This window comes from Eptatretus burgeri, chromosome 8 (assembly GCF_056783735.1).
Source record: "Eptatretus burgeri isolate ZD-2024b chromosome 8, Ebu_testis_v1, whole genome shotgun sequence".
In the NCBI taxonomy this organism is placed as follows: domain Eukaryota; kingdom Metazoa; phylum Chordata; class Myxini; order Myxiniformes; family Myxinidae; genus Eptatretus; species Eptatretus burgeri.
In genome coordinates, this window is record NC_140968.1 from 37148724 (window position 1) to 37161192 (window position 12469).

General features: G+C 43.9%; 2 protein-coding genes and 1 pseudogene across 4 annotated transcripts in view; 2 read left to right on the plus strand and 1 right to left on the minus strand.

The window, feature by feature from the left end:
- The window catches only part of LOC147021541 (voltage-dependent calcium channel gamma-2 subunit-like), a 165890-nt gene that overhangs the window by 113453 nt on the left and 39968 nt on the right, over positions 1 to 12469 (plus strand). The window lies entirely within an intron of this gene.
- On the plus strand, positions 3931 to 7177 carry LOC147021542 (uncharacterized). Its single transcript, XM_085891577.1, has 2 exons — positions 3931 to 4464; positions 4787 to 7177. Exons 1-2 carry the CDS (start codon positions 4167 to 4169, stop codon positions 6109 to 6111), a joined length of 1623 nt encoding a protein of 540 aa, XP_085747703.1. The 5' UTR covers positions 3931 to 4166; the 3' UTR covers positions 6112 to 7177.
- LOC147021543 (uncharacterized) lies at positions 8013 to 12372 on the minus strand (annotated as a pseudogene). Its single transcript, XR_015060837.1, has 3 exons — positions 10586 to 12372; positions 10036 to 10244; positions 8013 to 9810 (listed from the first exon to the last, which is right to left on the minus strand). The product of XR_015060837.1 is annotated as an uncharacterized LOC147021543 (transcript).

Here is a 12469-nt window from a genome sequence, read left to right on the forward strand (position 1 = left end):
AACACAATAAGCGTGCTTGTCTGAGGAACGTGCATGGCAGATCAGTCCACATTTTCAGACTGCAATGTGCCATTACATAGTGAACGGACATCAGATTACCTGCATTATATAGTGAGTGTACATCCGACTACCTGTATTACATCGTGAGTGTACAATCAGATCACCTGTGTTTCATAGTGAGTGTACATCAGACTACCTGAGTTACATCGTGAGTGTACATCAGACTACCTGTGTTACATCATGAGTGTACAATCAGATCACCTGTGTTCCATAGTGAGTGTACATCAGATCACCTGTGTTACATAGTGAGTGTACATCAGACTACCTGTGTTATATAGTGAGTGTACATCAGACTACCTGTGTTACATAGTGAGTGTACATCAGATCACCTGTGTTACAGAGTGAGTGTACATCAGACTACCTGTGTTATATAGTGAGTGTGCATCAGACTACCTGTGTTATATAGTGAGTGTACATCAGACTACCTGTGTTATATAGTGAGCGGACATCAGACTACCTGTGTTATATAGTGAGTGTACATCAGACTACCTGCATTGCATAGTGAGTGTACATCAGACTACCTGTGTTATATAGTGAGTGTACATCAGAGTACCTGTGTTACATAGTGAGTGTACATCAGATCACCTGTGTTACAGAGTGAGTGTACATCAGACTACCTGTGTTATATAGTGAGTGTGCATCAGACTACCTGTGTTATATCGTGAGTGTACATCAGACTACCTGTGTTACATAGTGAGCAGACATCAGACTACCTGTGTTACATAGTGAGCAGACATCAGACTACCTGTGTTATATAGTGAGTGTACATCAGACTACCTGCATTACATAGTGAGTGTACATCAGACTACCTGTGTTATATAGTGAGTGTACATCAGACTACCTGCATTACATAGTGAGTGTACATCAGACTACCCGCATTACATAGTGAGTGTACATCAGACTACCTGTGTTACATAGTGAGTGTACATCAGACTACCTGTGTTACATAGTGAGTGTACATCAGACTACCTGTGTTACATAGTGAGTGTACATCAGACTACCTGTGTTATATAGTGAGTGTACATCAGACTACCTGTGTTCCATAGTGAGTGTACATCAGATCACCTGTGTTAGAGTGAGTGTACATCAGACTACCTGTGTTATATAGTGAGTGTGCATCAGACTACCTGTGTTATATCGTGAGTGTACATCAGACTACCTGTGTTACATAGTGAGCGGACATCAGACTACCTGTGTTATATAGTGAGTGTACATCAGACTACCTGCATTACATAGTGAGTGTACATCAGACTACCTGTGTTATATAGTGAGTGTACATCAGACTACCTGCATTACATAGTGAGTGTACATCAGACTACCTGTGTTATATAGTGAGTGTACATCAGACTACCTGTGTTACATAGTGAGTGTACATCAGACTACCTGTGTTACATAGTGAGTGTACATCAGACTACCTGTGTTACATAGTGAGTGGACATCAGACTACCTGTGTTACATAGTGAGTGGACATCAGACTACCTGTGTTATATAGTGAGTGTACATCAGACTACCTGTGTTACATAGTGAGTGGACATCAGACTACCTGCGTGACAGTCGATCAAACACACACAATCCGTGATTTTGAGAGTTGTATTTTATATCGTGAAACATCCCACTGCATATGTCATTTTATTCAGGTAGTAAATGTGTAATTACCAGATTACCGTAACTAGGTCATTTGAATGTGTTTTAGCAGAAGGAGTCTTTGTCCCACGGCAATGCACTCAATACAATGTCACCCAACAACAATCCTCCAGTCAGGCCTCGTGATAAATACTCAATGTAGTTCACAGTTCCGTTGATTTTGAAATGTATTGTTGTTGTTGATAATAATTAATCATGAATAAATTATAATTGGCTGTCTAGCCATGGTTAAGAGGATTTAAGGAGGATCATGCCTTGAGGGCGTTGTTTTGTACACTAACAAAAGCACAGATTGTATCGGGACGTCTAATGATATATTTAGGTTAACAGGTCATATGTTATTAATTATGCAAACATGGTGGAAACCTCCCCACCACCCACCCCCAACCACAACTAACATATTTAAACTTCCCATCAATACAAAAGGATAGTCATCCCTCTTGGAACACTGTTAAATAAATGCAGTATTGTTTGTAAGTGTCATCTTTTTGTATACAAAGCCGATCAAAGCTTTGTTTGACCAGGAAAGGTCCACCAGGACATCATGAGCGGATGAAACGTGCTGTTTCAACAGCTGGAACATGGAACACAACTCAACACAAAGTAATGGAAAGAAGGGAATCATTACCTCCGCTACTCGAGGTGGATGGACCGAGGTTAGATGTATTCACCCAGCTGTCTGTTTGTCTGTGAGCAGGATATCTTAATAAAGGGTTATGGATGGATTCAGATGACAGGTCGGGTTTTTTTATATTTATTTGTATGCAGCCTGCGGCTGCTTGGCTGCATCATTTTACGGGGATGCAGCTGTGCCACTGATGCAGTGCCCCCGTTTACAGTAAGCCGGTACTCATTTTGCTGACCTCAGAAGCATGACAGGCTGAGTCAATCCACCTGGTGTTGTTTCAACAGCACGATAAGGGCTTGAACTCAAAAAACCTGAACATCTTCAGCAAGTCACCTTTACTGTTACCCCAACACCAGGATGACAGGTTGGGTGTGTGTGTGACAAGAACGAATTGGCTGGAGTTTGGTGAAGATCTGAATCCGGATCCGGATACTAAAATTTTTAAATGTGATTCTTCATCACCATTGAAAGATGGGGCCAAAAACTATGGACAGCATATTACCTCTAAAAGTTGTGGACGAGTTCTGACAAAACTGGGTGGAAGAGTTGATTCAGTGACAAGAACAAGCTCATTCGATTTTTGTTAAGGTGTAAGATTCAGATCCGACCTATCACTGGGATACAATACCTACACCGTTTAGCCTATCGGAGGTATGCACTCTGTCGAGTGTCGTTCTAGTTTACTATGCACACAAACAGCGGGTTCGAGGGATACAAAAGAGACACTTGGAGGAAGAATGAACGAGCAGAAGAATGGGAGCAAGGGAAGGTGGGGATGGGGACACAGAGGGTGAACAGGCTGGATACAAGATGAAACACAGCAAGAAGGGAGCTGAAAGAACAGAAAAGAAAACTGATTATGAAATAACAATGGAATAAAAAACGAAAAATAGGAGAGGGGAGAAAACACAATTACCTGCAAAGCAAAGGGAGGGTTTAATGAGGGTAAAAAAGATCATGAGTACAGGATGGGGGATGGACTGAGAGGGTGGTGGTCAGCCATCTTGAAGTCCTGTATGGAAGTATGGAATTGAACAAAATGAGGATGTTGGTTCTACTGGCAAGAGAAAAGAGGAATAAATGAATTGAGCTGAGCCTGGATTTTATAAATCTGGAGAAACCCGATGCAAAGGCGGGTGAGAGGCAAAGGGCACGGAAATTGTCGAGGGTGCAAGCTGGAGAATACAGAGGGGACCACCAACCTGTCTGCGATCCGAGAGTAACGAGCCAAGAGACTCAGCTTCATCGCAAAAGATTCCAATGATTTTGAGGGCCTTTGTCTCCGTGGCATCAAGATGTACAAGGTGTGAGGTGGAGACACCAGCCCAAAGAGGACAGCAGTCCTCCATCAAGCTGAAGATTAAGGCCCTGTCACACCTTGACGATTTAGCCAGCGTATGCCGACGTATGAAAAATTTGTCTAAAACGCTGGCACACGTCGAATACGTATGGGTACGTTTTGTATACGTTAAGAGCACGCTGGCATACGTTGTAGTACGCTGGCATCCGGCATGAGAAAATTCCGCGAATTTATTCACCCAGGAACGTTCCTGAGTTAAGCACAAATCCGTTGAGAAGAAATAGGGGGTATGGGAGGGGGGGGATGTTAAGTCAGTTGTTGGGAGTGATTTCACGCTGCCGACGATCTTTATAAAAAAAGTATTCCGAGGTCCCTAATACAGATTCCCAGCACTCTGCACTGACGTCATTGCCAGATTCATTAACATAACATTCGGACCACCTCGCCGCATTACTCCTGAAACTGTCACAGCAGCATTAATCGAGCTCCAGGCGTGGTGTTCCGAGTGTGCAAGGCCAAGGTCGCTTCTAAAACATGGCCGCATTCAGTAGCCGCAGGCTGTCCCGGGATTGTCATGCTTGTTTGGCTGCACTAATTGACAAGACTTGCAAGAATTCCTGGAAGTGGGAATGGCTGGAGCATATGCCATGCGGTAAAGTGGCTTGTGGGGCTTTCATTCAAAAGATAGCCCAGCCAGGAAAGGCTGTATGCACATGGTGCTCAAAGGAGATTGTTTATGGAGGACGTGGGTACAAGTCATTGGAATCCCATGCGGAGAGCAAGAAGCATCGTGATATTCAGAGAATCCGGGCATCCAATTACAGTCTTCCTGGTAAATATAGCCTTGGGCTTTATACATGTCCAGTTATCAGTATACATGTACACAGTACACATCTATGCTGTCAATGTCGTGTAGTGTGGTGTGGTGCACTTTCACTGCAATAATAAATTATGTTAATTGGCAAGCAAGCCACAACTCAGAATTGGGTCAATCTTGTTTACCACCAACAGCACCTGGCAATGACTAATAGTCTGAGGCTTAGTGTAATCACTGTACCGGTCACTGTATTCACTTTCTGAAGCACGTATTATAAATGGTGATTGGCTTTTCTTTTTTTACTCTGCATTGGCTTTGGGTTTTGCTTTTTCTCCAGGTGTTTCCTCACCTTCTGCTACCTCTTGCACTGCTGCTTCTACTGCCCCCATCCCCTGTACACCGATGCCTGCTGTACCAATAGGTGACAGGGTATCCAATGCTCAAGCCATGGTCCTTGCCTTCCTCGCACAGCATTCCCTACCATTCAGCCTTGCCCCTGAACTGATAAGCCTGGACAAAGCACTCAACCTGGATGCAAAGGCCCTTGGTCAGCTCACAATGGACAGGACATCTGCTTCCTACAAGCTTAGGTTTGGACTAGGACATACCGTACATCACCAGTTGATATCAGCACTGCAGAGGGAATACTTCTCTCTGACCATTGATGAGTCAACAAGCACAAACCATCAGAGGGTCTTGTGTGTCCTGGCCAGTTACTACAGCCGACTGCATAAGCAGGTCATAGTGCAGCATCTAGAGTCCCTTGTTGTGATCAAAGTGGACAGTGCCTCGTTGCACCAGGAACTGGTTGACTTGTTGAAGAAGTATGAGCTACCGTGGAAGAACTGCATATCCATCCTCATGGACTCCTGCTCAGTCATGCGGGGATCCAAGTCAGGAGTCGAAGTTCGCATCAAGGAAAACAATGCCCCACACATGTTGGACATAGATGGGGACTCCTGTCACCATGCTCACAATGCGTCCAAGAAGCTGAGTGACCCATTCGACAACTTCGCAGAGCGCATGCTCTCTGACATCTACAATGACTTCAAGTGGTCACCTGACTTAAAGCAGTTCTTGCAGGAAATCTGTGGGCTGATTGGTGTCAGGTATACCATGCCAGAGCGGTATGTCAGTCACAGGTGGCTCTCTGTGTATGATGTCAGTGTTGACACTCTGCGGCTGTGGGATGCCTTTGTTGTCTTCTACTTTGGCTTCCTCTCTCAAGCTGATCGCACACACTACTTGTCACGGGTTGTGGAGGTCTCCCATCGCAGGCACGTACACACAAAAGCCAAGGAGAGAATACGCCAGATCCATGATGTTCTGAAGAAGAAGAATATGACCAAAGATGGCAATGCACGAAAGGAGCGTATACTGCAGCGAGTCTTCCACAAGAAGAAATTGATGAGACTGATATTGATGTTCTATACATCAGTGTTCCCACTGCTGAAGAAGTATGTCCTCCTGTTTGAGATGAAGGCTCCACTGATCCACAAGCTCAATGACCAGCAGTTGGACCTTGTACGAGAGTTCATGGCCTGCTTTGTCAAACCTGAGAAGCTGCCATCCTCAGGCAAGAGACTTCAGACCCTCGACCTGGATGAGAAAGCCAACCTGCTACAAAGTGAAGAAGATGTTTCTTGGAGTTGGTGCGTCTGAGATTGTCAACACTGCCCGTAGTGGAGATGGAGAAGTGCATGACTTCTTGCAGAGTGTGGAGAAGGCCTATGTGACGTGTGGAAAGTACCTCCAGAAGAAAATGCCCCTGCATAATGCTGTCCTCAGAAGTGCCTCAGCAATTAATCCACTCAGCAGAGGGCACACTGTCAGCCAGGAGCAGCTCCTGAAGTTGCCACGCCTGGTGACAAATGTCCTTGCACCAGAGGAATGTGATGCCTTTGAACTGGAGGTTCGGAGTTTCCAGATCAACTCTAGCCTGCCACCAGCTCAGGAAGATGAGTCTGCTCGCATCGACGACTGGTGGACCAAGGTCTTTGAAGGTGGAAAGTAACCCCTTCTCTCAAGAATGGTGAAGGCTCTGCTGTCCTGCTTCCATGGGCCACAAGTTGAGAGTGCCTTCAATCTCATGGGAGATGTCTTGGATGTCAGATCACACTGACTAAACATGGAGACCTACAGCGCAGTGATGGGTGTCAAGTACAATCTTCGATCATCAGGAAAAACTGCAGTGGAGCACTACAGTAGGACTGACAAACTGCACAGTCCCATAGACCTAGACCTGTGCAAGAACATGAGGGGAGCCTACAAAACCTACAAGGCAGAACTGGCAGACAGGAGGGACAAAGAAGAAGAAAGAAGGCGAGAAGTGGGTGCAGCTGCTCTCAGTAAGTTGACCGAGCGCAAGACCAAAGAACTGACTGAGAACGCTGCAAAGAAGGCAAGACTTTCCCACCAACGTGCAAGCAAGAAAAAGCACAACCTGAACCAAAAGACAAAGAAGTGAACAATGTTCAGTGGTTAGGCGCCTGTCGACATTATCGACTCAAGAACTCAACACTAGTGGATGCAACAGTGTTACCAATTGTTAACTTATTATGCAAACTTTTAGTGCAACTTGTTATCAATTATTGTCAACTTATTATGCAACTTGGTATCAATTATTGTCCACTTATTGTGCAACTTGGTATCAATTATTGTCAACTTTGTTTAATTTGCTATAAAGACAATGAAAGAATATTATCCTACAGATTGATTCATGATTTGTACAATAAATTTTGACAACAATTTACATTACAACATTGATTAATAATTTGCAAGATGATTTTCATGTCTTCAATGATCGTCTTCAGTGCTTTTACCCTGTTAACAAGGACAACACTATACACAATCCTCTTAAAAGGGACCAGGAAATGCAGTAGAATGCAGTTGAGAACACCTGGAACCTTTAGCATTCGGGGGCCTGGGCGGCCCCCGAACCCCGGCCTAAAAAAATTTTCGCCTTGGCCCATCGTTTTTTTTCAGCTAATTTTTTTAGACTCACTCTCATGCCTGTGGCATACGTCGTCGTACGTCGAGCTGTTAGACAAATTTTCCATGCTTGAAATTTTTCGACGTATGCCAGCGTATGACTCACACGTTCCGCATACGCTGGCCATAAGTTGTAGGCACGTTACACGATCGTCGACACACGTTACTTGTAAGTTACTCATAAGTCGAAACACGTCGAGGTAATGGTTGGCATCAGTGTTCCAGACTCCCCGGGTTTTTTTTTTTCTTTGGTATGATGGTGACGTTGACACTTCGATTTATAGTGTGGTTATTGGTTCACGAAAAAAATAAGTGACCACTATATTCGTTATTGTTGTATGTCTGTCTGTCTGTCTGTCTGTCTGTCTGTATGTTGGGTAGTTGATCCAGTCGAAAAAAAAAAATTAAAATTTTGAAATTTGTTCTACCCTTATTATCAGTATTTCCATCGATATGTTGGGTAGTCGATCCAGTCGAAAAAAAATTATTTTAAATTTTTGAAATTTGTTCTACCCTTAATATCAGTTTTTCCGTCAATATGTTTGTCTGTCTGTCTGTCCGTCTGTCCGGTCCAGTGCCCCGTTAATACAATGGCGATTTCGATGAAACTTGGTGGGTAGGTTCATACCATGACCTAGTTGTGTGCAAATGAGAACCGTGTGCAAAGGACACCACCGTTGCCTCGCAACGGGACTTTGAAATTTTTGAAAAATGATTAAAAAAAAATTTCGAAAAATCAAAAATCGGGCCACGAGCGACTGTGGGCATAGAGCAGGAGCCCGGAGGGGTCTGGGTAGCTGAAAAGCTAACCAATTTTTTTATACGTCACTATGCTCTATATGCACCTCTATTCAAGGAAATGGACGTCTGCCGGGCACATCATGGTGGGTGTGGCCAGGAGGGTCAGGAGAATGGCACCCAAAAACTGAGCTAGATCAGTTCATCGTCTAACCCAGTGTTTCTCAACCGGGGTTCCCCGGAACCCTAGGGTTCCGCAAGAGGCCGCTAGGGGTTCCGCGAGAAACAGTAATAAATAGGCTAATGTATTCTTGAGTAGTTTTTGTTTGATTTAATATTCGTAATTTTACTATACACGTACGGCATATTGTTGGAAACTCCTTGGTTATTATAATAGAGGCTTCAACCTCTTGTATTATTTACAATTATAACAACCATAAGGAATGTTATATTATAACAACCACGAAGCGCGATGGACGCCCGGAATAACGACTCGTCATTGAACACTGCACACGGCCTGTACGTGATGACGTCACCCACTCAAAGCACGATGCGTGATGGACGCCCGGAATAACGACTAGTCATTGAACACGGCACACGGCCTGTATGTGATGACGTCACAAATGATGACGTGGTCTGTCTCATTGCCAATAAATTTGACAAAAAGGGGGTCATTTTTTCCCAAAACCAGGTATCTGGAAAAATTTTTTTATATTTACCACGTGAACTACGATAAAAATATAAAAGAGCTATATATTAATAATGGTATATAATAATTTTTATGCAGGGGTTCCCTGAGACATGAAAACTATTTCAAGGGTTCCACAAGGGTAAAAAGGTTGAGAAACTCTGGTCTAACCACTTGAAACTCATGGCAAAATGTTCAGCATAACTCCATGTACCATGACTGACCGCTGCCAGACATTTTCATTGGTGGGGTGTGTCTGCCAGACTAAATTAACTGGTACCCTAAAATTGAACCAGATCAGCTCATGAGCTAACCTTACGAAACCAAGTGCAAAATGTTCAGTATAGCCCTACCTAACGTGAATCAGCACTGCCAGACATTTTCTGTGGTGGGGTACCCCTGCCAGATGTCCCTAATTAAATCCCCTCCATTTAAAGTAAACTAGGCCTACATTTTTGATTGCACATGTTATACACTATCATGAATGAACACTGTTAATTTATCAACAGTTCAAAACAGGCTTCACATCAGTCTTCAGTTCTCATCTACATATAATCCATGTCTTCCTCTTGATCTGAATCCGAGTCTTCACTCCATGGTTCATCATCCGAATCACTCAGTTCATCAAGGGAGAGTGCTTCCAAGGCACACTGCGCTTTGCTGCCAATGATAATAGTCTCGTCACTGTCACTGTCGACCTCTACTGTGGTACTATTTGTGAACAGTGTCAGGTACTGCGGGCCCTTGGAACCAGATTGGCTGCAGAAGGTTGTCATTCACAGACCAACCATATTCTGTTGGTGACAAACCATCCCCAGGAGAAAAGCTGCGTTGGTCCACAATATGGTGACGTACTGAGCTCTGCATATTTTCATCTGAAGGGTCCGACGAGAAGGTGGCAGCAAAGCACAGTCCACCCGTTTGACATTTGCCAATGGATTCACCTAAAAGAAAATTATATCATTCACATTAAAAGTTAAATAATGAATAATCAGATGCCTCAATAGCCAAAGGTCTCTTGCTTAGAGCTCGCCTATTCTCAAATATTCACAATGTGGTGGACGGGACCCTACATGATTACGTAGAGGCATTACTCTTTGATGGGGGAGTGGGTGCTCTCTTGCATACATTCTATGGGAATGGAATTCTGATATAAAGGCCCGCCCGACCTGATCAACTTTGCCAGAAACTTGCATCAGTCTGTTGTATCGAGCTTCAGACGTCTTTAGTCTTTCTTTGTGCATACATGTGGCAGACCAACTCTGATGCAACATCCAGGTCAACACTACCATGAACGTCTCCCATGCTGATGAAGAGGTTGACGAAGCGTCCAGTCTTGTCCTTCTCAACTATGCCGAGGGCTTTAACTTTGCCTTTCCTGAAAAATATAATTGGTACATGTATGTGTAAATTCTATTTAATCTGCTACCGTCTCGAAAAGTTTCATCCAGTCGATTGAACCACATGTGGATAATAAGAACTTTCCAGAACTGCTACCATACATGTATTGATTACCGGTACATGTATTTTCCCGACTATCATCTCTTTGTCATTTATAGTGCTTTGATATATTGCATAAGAAGATATCTTTGCCAAAAAGAGAATTCCAACATATATTATGTATATTTTAAAATCTTCTTGACAATTGAAGAACGTTGGCTACTTCAGTGTCTTTAGACATTTATATTACGTAAATTCAATGAAATTCATTGTGCCTACCTGTGAAAGGCTGACGTGAAATCACAGCCAGTGAAGGCGTGATATCCAGGCAGTGCTCTGGGAAGTCCGGGCTTGCAATCTTCAAGGACGTCAGCGATATTGGTGACATTGATGTACCTTCTGCTGTTTCCCATCCCACAATCCATTACGATGTTTGCTATGGACCGTACTTCAGGACGTTGCTGTCCAAATGCCCCAATCAAAATTACCAACACATCGGTGTCTGATGTCCTGACAATAATACTTCCGGCAGTGATGTTTGCGACATGGAATGCTATCAGCGTATCTGCCTCTTCATGGCCCCCTTGGAGGTGTGGTGGCCTGGTCACATTGACATATTGGAGCTCGTCAGGTATGTACTGAAAGCACTCACCACCATAAGATGCAACCAAAGTCTTTCCTCCGAAGATGTACCAGTAGTGGTCCTTTCCCCATTCTTTGAGAAGAAACTTTGCCAGCTCATTTTTGAAGATGCCATTGGTCAGCAGTTTTGGTCCACTCTGTCGTATTGTTTGCTCAGGTCCTGTTATGTTATAGGCAGAGTCCACTGCACCCCGTAGCTTCCTCTCACTGTCCTTGATTGAATTTTTGACATATTTGTCAAAACAAACATGCACTTCCCTTGCCCTGCCGTAACACATCACTGACAACATTGTCCTTGCAATTGATGCATATGATGCTCCCATGTTTGTTTGTGAAATGACCGAATGGAGAAGAAGCCCGCCATCAAAAATTTGTACAAAGCTTCTTGGCAAGTCAGATTCTGCGATCATTTCAGTCTGCAGCGACTCGAGCTTACTCAATAAAGCTGATTTGACTGTTTTGACATGTGCTCCATCATAGTGGGCAAGTGACAATGGGTATGTGGTGATTGGGTATGATAGAACATTCCGAAGGTCAAATGTTGTCTTCTCTGCAATGACCACAACCATACGGATGAAGATATCCCTCAGGCTTTCTGCATTTGTTTTGGCTGTCTGAGGCGGGTACCTTAGCTTTCTTCTTCTTGACATTTTCTGCGGCGAAGTTGTTTATAGGGGTCCGTTTTACTGTCTTCAGAGAACGACTGTTGTTACTGTCCCATTCTGTTGTGAATTGCTCTCTTGCCTCTGGGCCCCGCTTGAGTGTATTTAGTAAATATGATTCAGTTGCCTTTGATGCTGTTTGGCCAGTTGCAATATTCACCAAGGCAGATGGAGCATCATCAGTAAAGGGATTGCAAAATTCATCAATTTTTGCACTGAGTGTTGCCATTTGAAGGTTGTCCTTTTTATTCTGGAAGGACGACACTGGGCAGCAGCACTTTTCCCTTGTTCGAGTCCTGCAAATGTCCTCAGCTCAGTCACAGCCATAGCCCTTTGTGTCATGGTCAATGACCACCTCCGCATGGCATTCTCTGAATTTCTAAATGCAACTATCCCTTTCATTTGTGATGCGGCGTCACGGTTTACAGACTGTTCCAAAGACAGGTCAACAGCTGAACGACTGTAATCTTTCCTCGTGCGCCTGATTGAAAACGCACCATTCTCGAGAACTTCACGTAGTTTTGGATCTGAACTTTCCAACTTCTTCAGGAAGAGCGTTCCCCATCTGGCATAGTTTGGGCGGTTGAGGGCGAAGAATACAGCCAGCATCATTGGAAAGACATCAATGTAATCACTGACATCATTGGTCTTAACATCTCTGCAACTCTCTGTGAAGGCGATTGGTGAGAAAGATGTAAATCGCCCAGAATCTAGCTGTTGATCCATGGGCACCATCAAAAACTGTTTGGAAAAAGTCTTCATACTTCTGGAGATGCCGAGTTACAACTGGATCGGAAAGATATGCTTCTACTTGGCTTACATCAGAAGGGACAGTGCTCATCACATGTTGGAGTGACTC

Bases quoted from the DNA above. Each gene is read 5' to 3' on its own strand.
- LOC147021542 (XM_085891577.1), top strand. From the start codon at position 4,167: ATGGCCGCATTCAGTAGCCGCAGGCTGTCCCGGGATTGTCATGCTTGT. The intron at 4,465-4,786 runs GTAAATATAGCC...CTTTTTCTCCAG, and splicing joins ATCCAATTACAGTCTTCCTG to GTGTTTCCTCACCTTCTGCT.